The sequence below is a fragment of the Chelonia mydas genome, chromosome 1 (genome assembly GCF_015237465.2).
Source record: "Chelonia mydas isolate rCheMyd1 chromosome 1, rCheMyd1.pri.v2, whole genome shotgun sequence".
In the NCBI taxonomy this organism is placed as follows: domain Eukaryota; kingdom Metazoa; phylum Chordata; order Testudines; family Cheloniidae; genus Chelonia; species Chelonia mydas.
The window spans coordinates 220,806,942-220,823,811 of NC_057849.1; the positions used below are offsets into that span (position 1 = coordinate 220,806,942).

Consider the following 16,870-nt stretch of genomic DNA (forward strand, 5'->3'; position numbering starts at 1 on the left):
ATCCGATATTATAAAACCACATTTTAAAAAAACAAACGTTTTACACTGATTTCGTATCTAATTTTCAATTGTGTGCATTTAATAGCCAGTTGAAATCTTTTAAAAAGCTGCTTCATTTCCGTTCAGCTTTTTAATACTGGATCGGGATAAATGCAATCAAAATTATTCTTAATTCCTGTCAGAAGAAAGGAATTTATTTCTAAAACCTCTTGTGAGGGGATATTTATTGTGGGCATATGAATTCAAGTAACCAATAAAATAGTGGCATCCTGGAAAGGTATTAGAAGTGCTTTCTGTGGTTCACGTTGGACAGAATAGGGTTGTTATGCTTTTTGTAAATCTTCCAAGCATGCTGAAGCCGCAGACTGATTCCACCCACCACACAAGTCAGGATTTTTAACTAAATGTGTTCCTAGGTAAAGTGTTATCTTTTCTGAATTAAAAGAACTGTTTATTTTGCTAGTTACATTCAATTGCTTACCCACGATTCATGGTACAAAACTGTGAGGAGGTAGATTCCATAGTCATAATTCTGTCTCCTTAATGGACACCTGAAATTTAAAAACCAAACAAAAACAAATTTAGAAAACTATTTTGAAATAGTCGCTATTCTGTTTTTGGAAATTAAGAATAAGTAGCTGAGATTTTTTTTTGTTTGTTTAATCTGTGTCCCCAGACTCTGGGAAGGTTTTGTATCACTTCAGTTCCTAGTTAATTGTTCATTGTACATTTCTGAATAAAATTTGATTTAAACAGATTTTTAGGCTTTTAGTGTGATGTCAAGGAAATATTTCCTTCAGTGACTGATCTGCACCTGGCCATTGGGAGAAAATTATGACAATAAACTAGAACCGATGGGGCACATATTCAGCAACCATTCAAGTCTCTGCACTCTTGGCCAGAGCCAGTCTTCAAGGAAATTCTGCTTTCAGCGAGCACAGGTAAGTGTAGACAGCATGAGACTCTGGTACGGAGAAAAGTATATTGTTCAGTTAGCAAATGAAGAAAAACTAATAAAACTTTAAATAAAACATTAGCTTCTAATGTAAGAAAACTTAGGTCAACCTAATACCAAAGTTAGAGAAAGATGCCCTAAGTGTAAGTAGCCAGAAAGGGAAGGATACTGTACAGACTATAGTGTGCACTTCTTTTGCCTCATGGCCAAGTGCTTTAGGTATGCAACAGGAACAAACAGGTTGTGGATCTCAGAACCCAAGTAATGTATCTTGAAACCAGAGGTGCTGATCTGGAGGTCCAGAGGGAGACTGAATTACTTCCAGAAATAACATAAGGACAATAGGACTAGCTGTCACAATCCTTTAATTGATGAAGCTGGTGTTAAACACACTGTGCCTCCAACTCTCTCTCTCATTCACACTAACTCCCCCAACGTATCTGTGGGCTTCTTTCCAGGCTGAAAGGTGGGGTGCTCATCATCAGTTTCTCCCTTCTCTACTGAGTTACAATAGGGTGCAGGAAGGAGAGTCATTCTGTCTTAAGTGATCTCCTGGGCTAGGGCCAGTACAGCACCTCTTCTGCTCCAAGCTCTCAGGTAGTCCCACAGTCCAGCAAAGTAGGCAGTGCAGCAGCCAGTGACTCTTTCCCACCTCCCTCCATAAGGCAGGAGGTGGTGTCAGCAGGGGACGTAGTACCCCTCCTACTCTGTTTTCCCAGTGTTGGACCCAACTTCACTTAGAAGTTACCACCAACCTCTATAAAAGTTTGAATGAAAAGGGAAATACAAGTGGTATCCATACAAATCTTAATTCCCAAGCCTAAAAATGTAAACGTACTAATAAGTTTATACCACCAGCCTCTGGATCGGGAAAGATATTGCATGTGCAATGTTGAGAGAGATCCTAGAGAAAACTACAATTTAATAAACTAGTAATAATGCTTGATTCAAGTACCCACTTACAGAAATGACAGGTTTCAGAGTAACAGCTGTGTTAGTCTGTATTTGCAAAAAGAAAAGGAGTACTTGTGGCACCTTAGAGACTAACCAATTTATTTGAGCATAAGCTTTCGTGAGCTACAGCTCACTTCATCGGATGCATACTGTGGAAAATACAGAAGACGTTTTTATACACACAAACCATGAAAAAATGGGTGATTATTTCCCCTTGTTTTTTCCTACCCCCCCGACGTTCTTGTTAAACCCTGGATTTGTGCTGGAAATGGCCCACCTTGATTATCATACACATTGTAAGGAGAGTGATCACTTTAGATAAGCTATTACCAACAGAAGAGTGAGGTTTTTTGTTTTTTTTTTTGGGGGGGGGGGGGTGAAAACCTGGATTTGTGCTGGAAATGGTCCACCTTGATTATCATAAACATTGTAAGGAGAGTGATCACTTCACATAAGCTATTACCAGCAGGAGAGTGGGGTGGGGGGAGAGAAAACCTTTTGTAGTGATAATCACCCATTTTTTCATGGTTTGTGTGTATAAAAACGTCTTCTGTATTTTCCACAGTATGCATCCGATGAAGTGAGCTGTAGCTCACGAAAGCTTATGCTCAAATAAATTGGTTAGTCTCTAAGGTGCCACAAGTACTCCTTCACTTACAGAAAATGTACCAGTGTCATATCAAGACAGGGTTTAGAGAAGCTATTTCTCAATGTCTTAAAAGGACTGCTTTTTTGGAAAAGCTCTTCTACAGCACACAAGAGGAGTAGCTATGCCAGATTTAGTCCTAAGTAAAACACAGGAGCTGCGTCAGTAAGTAATTATAGTTGACCACTAAATAACAGTGGGAGTAGATTTAAAATAAAATAGAAGGCTACCTCAAAAGACCTTAAATTAAAAAAGTGAGGAAGTTAAAATCTTTTCACTAAGCAAGGGAATTACTTAAGCATTCCCTATAAGAATCACAGAAGGTATGTATAGGTGGCATGCCCCCTTAACTCCCCTAAAAAAAGCAGGAAAGAAAAAAAACCCCAAATCACACTACGATTACATGGCAAAGGACGAGAGTATTTGAGCCAAACAGGTATCCTTCAAAAATTGAAATCCAGCTAAAGTGAAGCCAATAAAAAGGAACCAGCTATGGCAGGAAAAAATGTAAGATAGGCAAGAGGGAATTTTGGAAAAAAATAACTAAAGGAAAAAGAAGAGGCAAGAAGTTTTGCAAGTATTAGAAACAGGATGCCTACAAGAGAATCATGGGGATACCAGGGAGCAAGGGGGCTAACTGATGACAAAGGGATTGCAGAGAAACTAAAATTTCTTCATTACAAAGGATATTGTGGTCAACCTGTTCTTTTTAGGTAAGAAAGATAAGGCTTTGTCAGAGACTAAGTGTGGAGTACGTCTTCACAGTTAATGCAGGTGATTGGCAACTGGATCTGGGCACCTGCTAGCCTTGCCTGGGTGTAAGGATCCCCGCAACAAAAGTCCTACTTGCATTACTGTGTTTTCTGTTTCTGCACTCATCCATGTGTGTCTGGGGGCATATCCCATGATTCTGTGTGCTAAGACAACCTAGGATATTTTCCCTGTCAACTGCAGAAGAACTTGTCTGTTCTTTGGGGGAATTGTGGGACAGACACCGAGGACTATCAGCATGCGATTGACTGCCTGTATCCTCACTTCAGAACGGATAGGTGACGACCTGAGCTAAACTGGAGCATGGGCTCTAACCTTTACCCACAACTGATTAAGTTAGCCTGGGCGTAAAGTACCTGCAAATCGGGTCAGATGTTTTTAAACCAGGGCAGGATTTCTTCTGTGAGGATGGTTGTAGAACACAATCTGTTCTTTTTGTGCATCTGGAGACATGTCTGTTAATTGTTGCTGCTTTTAATTTCCACTAACCTTGTGGAGCAGACAGAATTAAGATTGAGGGTGTTGGTTTCTATGCCTTCTGCATTAACAAAACAGCTCAACAAGTTAAAGCAGCAAGACCTGTGCAAATTCATTAAAAGCCATGGGGTTACACAGGTGTAATTGACTCATCTGTCCTGCAGAAACCTATTATTGGTGATGCTCAACATAGGGACAAGTCCTTTTGACTTACAGAACCAGATACGTGGACAACCACGGCATGAAAGACGTCAAGATCACAGCATGTTAGCAACGGTCACAAAGGTAAAGTATACAATCTACTGTTTAAACTAGCTTAAATTGGTGTTAAACACTTGCCAACCATTGCCCCTACTCCGCAACACTGAATCTAATTTCTCACTATTTAAAGAGTGAATATTTCTTCAAAGAACATAAACCATTTTTACACTATTACTTTCATAATAGCTGCAGAAGCCTTCAATTTCTCTATCTGTGCCCAGGGCTTGCTTTTAGTTTAGTGTAATTAAAAAATATCCAGCCTCCAAATGGGAGCTGGGCCAAACCACTCTGTCACCAAATGCAGCCTGCCTCTACCACCACCTGAGCAGCTTTGAGAACATATAAAATCTTGCTTCACAGGATTTTTAACTGGGAATTTTTGAGGTAACAGTTTGACTCTTAGTTATTTCTTAAAAATAAGATTGAGCACAAAGAGAACTGCACTGAAGGAAAAACTAAGCATCAGGAAAGCAAACTAAAATTTTTAAAAATAATATTAAACAAATGTAAGTCTTGTGATATACGAACGTCACAGATTTCTCTCCCACCTCTAGAACATAATCAGCAAAAAGTATTGTTTTCCAGTACCTTCCTGCACTTGGAGGTTCTTTACAGCCCCCTGGTGGAAGATGTTTTCATAAAAACAAATAACCTTAATAGAAATGCTTCAATCAACTAATAAATTACAACCACTAAAACTTAAAGGACATAATAGTTACACAAAATAACCTAAAAAGCATGAGCCAAAGAATGTACTAACAACAGTACTGAGGATAAAATGGGAAATAAAGTTAGGAATCAGTGTTGTCACCACATATGCATATTTGGATGACAACCCTCAAAACTTTTGGACAAAGTCTGGGATATATACATAAACCTGTAACTGAAGTAGTGTATCTAACTAGTGTTCCAAACGAAATACACAAAATGCAGGTGTCCATGATTAATTCTAAATTTATCATAATTTGCTTCATATTTCTGAACACAGCTAAGTTGTACTTTTACTTTCAATTAACTCGAGACTGACAAAGAACAGCTTTGAAATTCAGTTTAATTACAGCAGAAAGGCTCAAGAAATATTAAAAGCTTTTTTATTCCTCAAGCAAAAGTAAATACTTGTGCTATGTACTTTGCTGAGGCCATGAAATTTGTCTGAAGCTCTTCTGAACACCACAAGCCATTTGGAAAGGATATTTAATGAATTTTGAACTCGAAACTGCCAGATTATTGGAAAAATAAATTACTTCTGCAGGTGAAACGAGATGAATCATTATTTACAATTCTGATGCAAATTTCCCAAAGGCTAGTATCTAAAATTCATAACTGGTAACCATGATTAGAGAGCTTAGTGTCAGCATCAAAGCTAGTAAGGTGTTGACACATTGAAAAGCTATGTATGTTATAACTGAATACTGAACAAGTTGCATCATTCTTAATCAGCGAAAAAGACAGTTACTTATCTGTACTGTAACTGCTCTTCAAGATGTGGGTGCAGACACGTATTCCATTCAGGTGTGCACACGGCCCAGTGCACCAAAGTCAGAAAACACTGCGTAGCAGTACCCATACAGGTAGTGCTCATAACCACTGGCCTTTTAGGCCCTCCCCAAGCTATTTAAGAGCAACACAACCCTGACCTCTCAGTTCTCCTTCATACCAAACATCAATAATTGAGACTTTAATGGAGAGGGGATGTAGGGTTGGTTGTGAAATAAACATCTGCATCCACATCTTGAAGAATAATGTGACAGGACAGGTAAATAACCATCTTTTCTTCGAGTGCTTTGCAGACATGCATTCCACCCAGGTGACTCAAAAGCAGTATCAGGAGGAGATGGGGCTTGGAGTCTACTTTAAAGAGCAACTGCAAAAATGCCTTCCCAAAATTCAATTCTGATTTGGACATGATCGTGATATCATAATGTTTGGTAGAAGTAGGTATGGAAGACCAAGTAGCAATCTTGCAAACATGAATAAAGAAACATCACTGAGAAATGCAATCTTGGCCAAGCTGGTGTGATGAGACTCAATATGATATGATCCATCTTCATCTCAGGAATGACTTGGATTGGGGGAAAGCATACATCAGGATTGATCCACTATTCAGATTAAATGAATTGCTCAGGAAACATGGACTGAGACCTACTCAGGACCCGCACTGCTTGTTGTCCTTCATTGCAAACAGATGCAAACAAACAAAAGATGGACCTTAGCATGCTGTTTTTCAGAGACCACTCATGATTCTAGGAGAAATTCCTGCCACGACAATCGGCCAAGTAATTCCGGACCCCTGGTAAATAAGCAACTGCAGGAGTGATGTTATCTTTGGTGCAGAGCTGCCAAAGCTTTGTCAAGAGGTGATGAAGTTGACTGGAGCGAGCTCCCCTTTGCTTCTTCACATAATAGGTTGTGGTGGTGGTGGGTACATGAACTGCTACAGTGTTGAGCTGCACTCAAAATACCTTGCAGGCATTGTAAATGACTCAAAGCACCAGGATGCTGATATGAAGAGATGCTTCCTGCTCCATCTTCAAACCTTGAACCTCCAATTCCCCCAGATGTGTCCTCCAACCTGTTATGGAAGCATTGGTAATTATGATCCTGCCTGGGACAGAGGGGGCGAGCGAAGGCAACACCCTGGCATACACTGCTCTGAACTAATCACCACTGGAAGGAATCCAGACCTTCTGGAGGCACTCGAACTTGACAGTCCAATGCTTGACAATTTGGGTGATAGGTCATATGGCCAAACCCTTATTTGGACCAGAATGCAAGATTGTACCTTCGTCATTTTCAAGCATGGCTGAAGTTGATCTAACAGCTTCAGAAACACTCAGATTGGAACAGAAGGGTGAGAACAGAGACACAGACAGGTGACTAATTGCCTGGAATCACTCATTTGGCAAAAATGCCCTTGCGTTTGTAGAATCAAAGAGGGCCCCAATGAGCTTGATTTTCTGAGGTGGTATTAATCTTGTTCAAGACCCAGACTATTGAGAAAGGCATAATGTGAACTGGACAAGTGACCAGACTTGCCCCTCACTATGCAATTGTTCAAGTATGGGAAGACATGAATTCCTCTTTTTCTGAAGTATGTTGTCACTACTACCATGCATTGGTAAAAATGCAAGGAAGTGAGGACAGGCCAAAGGGTAGCACTGTGTAGTGATCATGTTGACCTGCCACAACAAATCTCAAACCTCTGGCGGCTTGTGGAAAAAAGTCACCAGGTGAAAGTAAGTGTCCTGAAGATCCAGGCCAGCAAGCCAGTTGTGATTTAACACAGAAGAATAGCTGCTTAGAGTGACCATATGGAGTCTCCCATATTTGATATATTTGTTGAGAGTGGAGATTGAGAATAGGTCTCATCCCTCCTTTGAATTTGGGGACCAGGAAATACCAGGAATAGAATTCCTTTCCCCAGTGCTGCAGAGGGACCTCTTCTATAGCTCCGAAGCACGCAGAGTGTGGACCTGCTGAAAGAGCAGTGGCTTGTGAGAGGGGTTCTGAAGCAGGAAGGGGTAGGGAAGAGAGATGCACAGAGACTGAATGGTGCTTAGGACCTATTTGTCTATTACTGTATCCCACGCATGGATAAAGGAAGACAACCTGTCCCCAATCTGAGCAGATAGAGACATGGAAGTCACAACAGGAATGCTACCCTGGATCTGAAAGTCAAAATGGCTGCTCGCTCACTGAAGGATGACCAGCTAGCTAGCTAAAATTAGACCCAGAGGGCCTATTTCTCCTCCACAATCCATGTCCTCTACTAGATAAGTCCTGCCGCATAACAGGGAAGAACCACTGACAGAAAAATAGCTGTGAGTGATATTGATGCTGTTACTGCTGACCTCTATAATGCCGCCTCCTTGTGGCTGGAGTATTGTCAAGGACTCACAGGCCCTGTGCTCTCTCAGCTCCATACGGTCCCTCAGAGTAACCCTCTTCAGTGCGACAGCTTTCCATGAAGGTTGCTCTCTTTCTCTCTAGGGCTATGCCCTCTGGCCCTGCCACCTCCTGGAACTGTACCTCTGAGCCATCTGCACACCTGTCTCTCACCATGGGCTCCCCCAGGGAGTTCACTCGCCACACCCAGAAGCAGCAATGGAACCCTGATCTCTAGACTGCAGTGACTCTCCGCCAGCTTAAAACAGAAAGGTTTACTGAATGTCCGAACCCAGCATAGGAAGTTCTCAAGGCCCTCGGGTCCACAGTCTATCTGCGTCTGCCCCAGTCCCGATGGGCTCAGGCTGCTCCCTCAGTCCCCAGTCTAGCTGCCCCTCCTTCCAGCCCATCATCGTATATCACCTTCCCCAATAGCCCCTCCTCCGTCCTTTGGCTTCGGTCCCAGGTAAAGAGGCCACCTGGGCCCTCTCTCTTGTCTTTTGTTCCCCCACTGGTCAGAACTGGTTGACTTCCAAGATGGGGTGGGCCTTCTGGTCACCAATTGCTAGGGTACCCAATTTCCAATACCTGGGGCTCTGACTGCTAAGCGAGGTCACACCGCCTCTGTAACAAACACACACCCTCTCCCACCACCTCATTAAACATGCAGAACACAGGGAAATTGAGACACACAGTATTCATGCATACCATTAAGAAAATTCCTTACTTCATCACAGGTAGAAACCCCCAACAAACAAATTAGCCCCAAAGTCCCGAAAAGAATGTAAAGTCTCATCAGTTTTCTACTGAAACAAAAGCCAATCATCAAAAGCTAAGTCTACTGTGCTCTACTGAACATCAGGAGATCTTCTGGAATTTGCAACCATGAGGCCCTTCTCAGTCACAGCTGATCCCATAGCTCTGGAAGAAGCGTATGACACATCCAGGGCTGACTGCAGCAAAGCTTTGCCCACCAGATGACCTTCTGCAATGAAAGCCGTAAACTCTTAAGTGGGCACTTCTGGCAACTTATCTGTGAGTTTGAACATAGCGACACAACTGATGAAATCATATTTAGATAACAACGCCTGCTGATTTGCAATGTGCAGTTGTAATCATGAAGATGTGTACATTTTTCTCCCCATCAAGTCCATCTTCTTAGATTCTTTGTCCCTGATGGTGGACTTACATCTCCTCTGTCACGCTCTGTCGTTAATGCTGTTAGAATGAGAGACTGAACTGGATGGGAACAGAAGCACTAGAAGCCCTGCAAAGGAACACAACACTGATTCCAGAGAGCTTTGCTGTAGGCGGTAATGAAGCTGGGATATTCCACAAGGACTTGGCAGGCTCCAAGGGAGCTTCATTTATCAGGAAAGCTCCCTGACCTGGAGCTAACAACTGGAGAATATCCAGCAACGGTATGTGTATTCTCCTGCACAAACTCAGCTTGAATGCCCAAGATGGAAGCCATGTGCCTCAGGAGGCCCTAGTATAACTTAAAATCCTCAGGCACCAGGGAAGAACAGTCCAGTATCATAGGGTCATCAGGCGAGCCGGAAGTAGAAGGGGGTGGGGTCACTGGAGACTCCTGCATGAGAGCATCAGGCTGAACCAGCTCAGGAGGAACGACCTCAGATTGTGCCTGTAATAGAGATGGTTCAGAAAGAGAAATTTTAGCCAGAATCGGCAGCCTTCCCCTGGATTACTTTGAAGAACAGGATCTTGTACACCAAGGAACATCCCATGAATTCCAAGTGGGCCACTGGGAATAAGGGTCAGGGTGGCTAGTATGTACTAGGCCAGAGGCTCCATCCCTTATGCGGGAATGGTGCTGATCTCAATACTGATGGTGATTGAGGAAGATCTTGAGAACTTCCTAGAGTGGTGCTTTGAAGGAAAGGATGAAGAGGAAAACATCCCTAAACTCAAACTGAACAAGCCCTGGAAGTTGGCCGGTGGTAGTGGAGGAGCCGCCTCCGATAGGGCAAGCAAATAACCAGCCTCGTCCGAAAACCAATACAGAGATGGCATCAGTACCGATGATGAATGAGCACCGAAAGAGGCATCACGCTTCCACTATGCACTGGAGCAAACGGTAGTCCCAGAGGCCAGTACCAATCCCAAGAAGAGGTTTGCAGCAATGACATCGATGCCGAAGAGACCCCCCACAGCAACAAAAAGGATGTTGAGCGCAACTCTAAACTCTGAGTGTTCAGCAGTGTGGTACATGATGCTGACGAACAAGATAACTCTGCAAACAGATGGTGCCAAGAGGACAGCAGAAGCAGCAGCTGCCATGGCAGCTGAATGCTCCTGAATTATTGGGGAATCAGAAACAGAGAGGGAGAGTAGATCTCATGCTGTCTGCAAGGCCAATGGCACAGAGATAGCTGGTGCTGAACTCAACTGTACGGTGTCCAACTGATCTTGGCACAGTACCAGCAAGCAGTTAGGCAACCCAGCTCCATCCGACATACGGGAGGAATCATAGTGCTGGTCATTCCCCCTCTTGGAAGATAAAGAAAAATCTCTGACCTCTGGAATGGGACCTCTTTCTCAGAGGACGAAGGGAAGCACCGGACCTCTAACCCAGAGAAGCATCTCGTGTTGGCTCCAAAGAAGAGCATGGAGCTGGATGATCTGTGGACATCCCCAGTGCCAAAGTGGGCCTCATGGACTGCTCCACCTGCATTTCCTTTTGAAACTCTTTGCAGATGGAGCACCTTTCTATAACATGCTCTTCTCCCAGGCACAACCAACAACACACGTGAGGGGTCGCTATTGGGAATATCCACCTCACACGAAAGAATGTTTACACCCCAATAAAGGCATTACCCAGGGTAACTATCTATCCTAAATAACTACTACAAACTAAACCTAGGGGTATTGCTAAACACTATTGACCAACTATTAACTATATACAATAAAATACCAGAAAGCCTGAGCTGAAGGGGTCAGGGCGGCACAGCCATTGAATAGTCTAGGAAGGGGAGAGGACCTTAAATAGGCTAAGGGGTGAGAAGACATGAGTACCACTCCTACAGGCACTGCTAAGCAAAGTTCTCTGGCTTTGGTGCGAGGGGCATGTGCACACCTGAGTGGAATACATGTCTACAATCACTCAAAGAACTGCTGCATGAACTCAAAGGCAAAATTCCTTCCAAGACGAGTCTTTACTTTGCCTTTTCAATTTCACTCAAACACAACCCTTTACCATTAACCAAGTTGTCTAACCGTAGAAAGTAGGCGAGATTGCTCTCAACAGAACCACTTTCAGCATCCATCTAAATAGATAAGGATCATGATGGAACCAACAGTCACAAAAAGGAGAGGGGGGAAAAAGAGCCCCAAGACGTTTTGCCCATACTCCTTCCACAGAGGAAAAGCCCTTAAATGAACTGAGTGTAACTTGCTCTAGTACATTTCATGCTCAAGGTACCTCACAGCACTTTACAAACAGCAGTTTGAATAGTGTACCTTAGGCCAATGTAGAAAGCCTTGTAGATGGAGCAACAGCTTTCCTTCAAAGTTTTGGACATTAGAATCTGTTTTATTAAGAGGTTAAAAATTAACATTACCAAAGATATCAAGGTTATAGTCTTATTCTTTCAAAGTGCAGTTTGAGATTGTTAATTTCCATTACAGAAGCCATTGCAGATCGGCAGAAGGGACCTTAAGTTAACATTTTGCTACTAATCTCAAATAAACCTATGAAGTCAGTAAAGAAGTTTACAAAATTGTATTAAATAAATGCCAGTTGTAACAGATAATCTCTTGTGAACAACTTGGAATGCAAAGGCCTATGACCAAAAAGTTGCACCTTATGTTTATTTTGACCTCAGTTATGTAGTTTTCCACTGAAAGATATACACTAACTTAATATACATACATACATACACACACACACACACTTTCTTTTTTTTTTTTTTTAAAAGGTTACATGATGAAGTGGACTGAACATGGGACTGAAAGCCAGAACTCCGAAGCTCTGAACTTGGCTCTAGTAACTTGCTATGAAACCCTGAGCAACACTCGGTGCCTTAATTTCCCCAGCTGTAAAATGAGGATAATACTGCTGATGTGCATAAGTGTTCTGAAGATTACCTAGTTAGTGCTTTTATATTGGTAATGCTTTACAAACACTAACATGTATACAATCAACAGATTTTACCCCACTACTGAATTAAATTCTGAATTTGTAGGATATTTTGGTTTATAAACAACTTCATATCTGGATTATCCTCTTAAATGCCACAGCAAGAGACAGAAAACAGGCTCCTCCAAGGCAACCTGCTGAAATGTAACTGTAAATAACTGCAATGATTAGTGACCTAGAAATAGATGAGAGTTTTGAAGAAATGTTTGGATTGGAACAAAGCCCTTTTAGTTTTCTGCTTGATGCTCTTTCTAGTGTTGGTAAAATTCATATAATCCAATTGTCACACATTTTTAAACGATTTTAAAATAATGATTTACAAATATGCATTTCTTCAGCACCTGGCGATACTTTAGATACGTATAAGATTTGCCTTTACAAACATATAGTTGCGAACTGAATACTTGTAATTGTATTTAATCAGTTGATTTTAGTTCGGAAAGGGACATGAGTTTAATAAGACAAATTGATATATTAATGCAACAGGCCTTCACTACTTTTCAATAAGGCCAATGCTACAGACATTTTTCTTGTGTTACCATACCTGTCTGTTGTAATGGTAAGCATATCTGTGTCCTTGCAGTACCGCTCTCCTACAAGTTTAATGAGCTTCTTCTTTGCATGGTCATCCAAGTTCAATTTGGAAAGCTTAACCTTGAAGTACAAGAGAAAACATCGTTAGTTCTTTTGCAGATCCAATCCACACAATGTTTTTAGAATTAGCTAGACGGTATCTTTTACTGAGGAATTAAAAGTCATGAATTGAGATATGTGCATTCATAGAGTTGTCTTCAAAAGCATTACTTGTCAAAAATATTTAAAATATAGACAAGGGACCATTTGAGAACAAAGTTTTGGAGTGAATTTGTCTGTCTCTCCTTTTATCCAGATGCAGAGAAAATAAACAAACATGTATCTTTTGCAGATCACTAGGACTACTACTCAGATATTTCAAAGATGCTTGTCTTAAATGTCTAAAAAACAGGACGACACTAAAACGGAGGTACTCCAAAATACCACAACACTTGTTGGGGGATTTTCATTACCCAACTGACAAATACAAGCATGCATCAAAAATATTCATAGCTATTATGGCTAGAAGAGATCGTACTGACCATATAGGCTGCGTAACACAGGCCACAGAGTTCCCCCCCATAGTTCCTGCATCAAGCCTATAGCCCTTAGATGCAGAAAAAATAACTTTACAATGCATAAGCAAAAGAATCCAGCTAAGAGGAAATCAACCCGAATCTACGATTATGTACAGAATCTAAGTAAGAATGATAAACTGGTACTAGTAGCTATGACAGAGGTGAGCAAACTCTGGCCCACGGGACTGTCCCGCCCAGCCCCTGGCCGGGGAGGCTAGCCCCTGGACCCTCCCCCACTGTCCCTCCTCCCCCGCAGCCTCAGCGCGCCATGCCGCCAGTGCTCTGGCCCTCCGTTCCTGCTGTGCAGTGCAGGCAGTGTGGCTGGCTCCGGCCAGGCGGCAGGGCTGCGAGCTCCTGCTGCTCTGAGCAGCATGGTAAGGGGGTGAGGAGGTTGGATTGGGAGGAGGGGCACTGAGGGGATGGGGAACAGGGGCCGTTGGATAGGCGTGAGAGTCCCGGGGGGCGCTTTGGATAGGGGTTGGGGCAGTGAGGGGACAGGGAGCAGGGGGGGTTGGATGGGGGTGGAGTCCCAGAGGGCGGTTAGGGGGACAGAGGGAGGTGGGAGAGATTGGATGGGGAGGAGGTTCAGGGAGGGGTGTGTGTCAGGGGATGGGGAACAGGGGACAGTTAGGGGCGGGGGTCCCGGGAGGGGGCAGTCAGGGGACAAGGAGCAGGGGGGGATAGGATGGGTCAGGGGTTCTGAGGGAGGCAGTCAGGGGGCAGGAAATGGGAGGAGGCAGATAGGGGGCAGGCCAGGCTGTTTGGGGAGGCACAGCTTCCTTACCCAGCCCTCCATACAGTTTGGAAACCCCGATGTGGCCCTCGGGCCAAAAAGTTTGCCCACCCCATGGCTATGACATACTTGAATTCACTTTAGCAAATAATGGATTCACGGAATGCACCTGTACAAGGATATGAGATTTCACGATGACAAATTTTTGTTGAGGAGCAATGGGAGGACATATTAGAATCCATCAGTGTGAAAGACAGTTGAGAAATTCTAAAAGGCATTACTGCTAACCATCAATAGACTAATTCCTCTGAAAAGGAAGACTGCAAGGAACAAGCAGTAGCCACTGTAGCTCTTTGAGGGACTGCTCAAAGATGAGAATTTGGGCTTGTCCATGAGGTGACTGTGTGCAGCAAGCTGGAGTATAAATCTACGGTGCTCTAGCCTGCTGTGCATTAACTGGCCACGTGGACCCTGCTTCTGTGCACTAAGAGTACCAGTATGTGCTCTGACAATCAAAGAAGATGCAGTGCTGGTGTAGTCATATTGGTCCCAGGATATTAGAGAGACAAGGGAGATGAGGTAATATCTTTTATTGGACCGACTTCTGTTTGTGAGAGACAGAAGCTTTCAAGCTTACACAGAGCTCTTTTTCAGGTCTGGGAAACTTACAGAGGCTATAGCTACACTACAAATTACTTCTGTATAACTTACGTCGCTCGGAGGTGTGAATAATCCACACCCCAAAGCAACAAAGTTATACCAACCTAAGCGCTGGTGTGGACAGCACTATGTCGGTGGGAGAGCTTCTCCCGCCGACATAGCTACCACCTCTTGCAGAGGCAGGAGTTATTAAGCCGAGAGGAAAGCCCTCTTGTATCGGCTTAAAGCATCTTCATCAGAAGCGCGACAATGGCACAGCAGCATCGGTGCAGCTGTATCACTGTAATTGTAGACATAGCCTCAGTGTCACAGATAAATACAAGATGGAACAGATTGTTTAGTATCAGTAGTTGACACATTTTCAAGAGACCATTCAAGGCGAAGTGGCCTGTTAACACCCCCACCAGTCAAAGGAAGGTAGGGAAGGGAGGGGTTTGTCAACAAATGGCAGATAAAACCCCCAGACTGAGGGCTTGTACACACTCACGCTTACTTTGGTATAACTCAAGTTGCTCCGGGGGTGTGAAAAAGCCACCCCCCTGAGCAACATAAATTACACAGACCTAAGCGCCAGTGTGGACAGTGCTATGTCGGCAGAAGAAGCTCTCCCACCGCTTGGGGAGGTGGAGTAATTATGCCGACAGGAGAGCTCTCTCCCGTCAGCATAGAGCGTCTGCCCTAACAGCACTACAGCTGCGTCACTGTAGCAATTCTAGTGTAGACTAGCCCTGAGTCAATGGTAGCTAAAGGGCTAAAAGAATTAGGAAGCTTTAACAAACTTCAGGAAAAATGTATTAGATTAATAATGAGTAGGATTAAATTAATGACCCAAAAATGGCTGAGGCACAGAACTTGGAATATATGTCTTTAACCAACAAGAGGGAAAAAAATTGGGAAGTAGCACTAAAAATGTCACAGCACTAACTTCACATAACATTTTACAAATAAATATACAAAAGCTACGTTACCTGTTCTGAAGGTCTTATGATTTAAGACAATATGGCAATGCTATTGAGGAAGATTGTTTTCCTCTAGGTCCACACTATGTAAGAACGATTTATAGAATTTTAGCAATGTGTAGAGGAGACGGGCTTACAGAGAGAATGGACGTCTGCTAGCATGTGACATCACAATCAAAATGTTTGACAAATGACCTAAATGTGGATTACCTGTATTTTGTTGCATGTCACACCACAATTTACAGATTTTATTTTAAACTGTAAGTTCTGTTTTAAACAAGGTTCTGTCTATTAATTATATTAACCAGTTTCTTGAAAGAAAACAAAAAAACACATTGTAACATGCAACTGTAAATTCCCTACACATGAATTTGAAACCTGGACCTTCACATCACATAGAGGTCAGCATCTGTTAAAGGTTTGTAGTGGGGCCTAGCCACTAGATGGGGACTCATCACACACAGTCTGTGGGTTACACAACTACTTAGTAGGCAAGCAGTAGAATTTTGGAGATCAGAAATATTGAGTTCTCAACCTTGCTTTAGGAGAGGAGTGTGGTGCAGTGACTGGAGATAGGATAACCAAAGCACATATCCAGCACATTCAGTCTGAAAGGCAATTTGAGTGGAAGAGAGCTCTAATCTCCGTACTGCCTGCAATTTCCTTATGCACTCTCTGTACAGTTATTTGTAAGAAGGGGATCTTGACTACCTTTTAGTATCAGGATATGAGGTTTTAATAATAAGGGCTGTGTAAGTGTATGGAAATATAAAAAGCAGTCAGCAGATGTAAGATGTGAATTCTGTCTGTTGCTTACAGTTCAGTCCACATTACCCTATATAGGTACAGGCCGGGGGGGGGGGGGGGGGGGTAGAGGAGGGGGGAAGAGAAGAGAGAGGGAATGAGAATTTCCTCCTGTTGAACAGGCAGCCTGATTTCACCCTAAACTCAGAATGTCGCACAAGATCCAGTACACTTGAGAGGTCTAGCTCCATGCAAGACACACATCAGTGTGTGCAAGAGTGGGTCTCGTATATCCAACACCATTTAAAATGGAACCTCTTCCGGGGGAATGCCATACCATCACAGAGCACATTAGAAAAAGGTAATGAGTAAATACCTTTGCTCTCATAAGATTTTCTGCTGGATCCTTAGGGTCTACAAAGAGCACACTGAATGAGATCTTAGAAGCCAAAGTTTTAAGTAGTTTAACTTTCATTAAAGCTTCAACAATAAAAACCCTTCCATAAGCCACTATT

General features: G+C 42.9%; 1 protein-coding gene across 2 annotated transcripts in view; it reads right to left on the reverse strand.

Moving 5' to 3' along the window:
- Positions 1–16,870, reverse strand: part of MRPS35 (mitochondrial ribosomal protein S35) — a 55,503-nt gene that overhangs the window by 17,386 nt on the left and 21,247 nt on the right. For both annotated transcript variants that reach the window (XM_007056929.4, XM_043532656.1), the window contains exons 6-7: positions 12,653–12,762; positions 482–551 (exon numbers count right to left, since the gene is read on the reverse strand). In XM_007056929.4, coding sequence (XP_007056991.4) covers positions 482–551; positions 12,653–12,762 — 180 coding nt within the window. The remainder of the gene's footprint in view (positions 1–481; positions 552–12,652; positions 12,763–16,870) is intronic.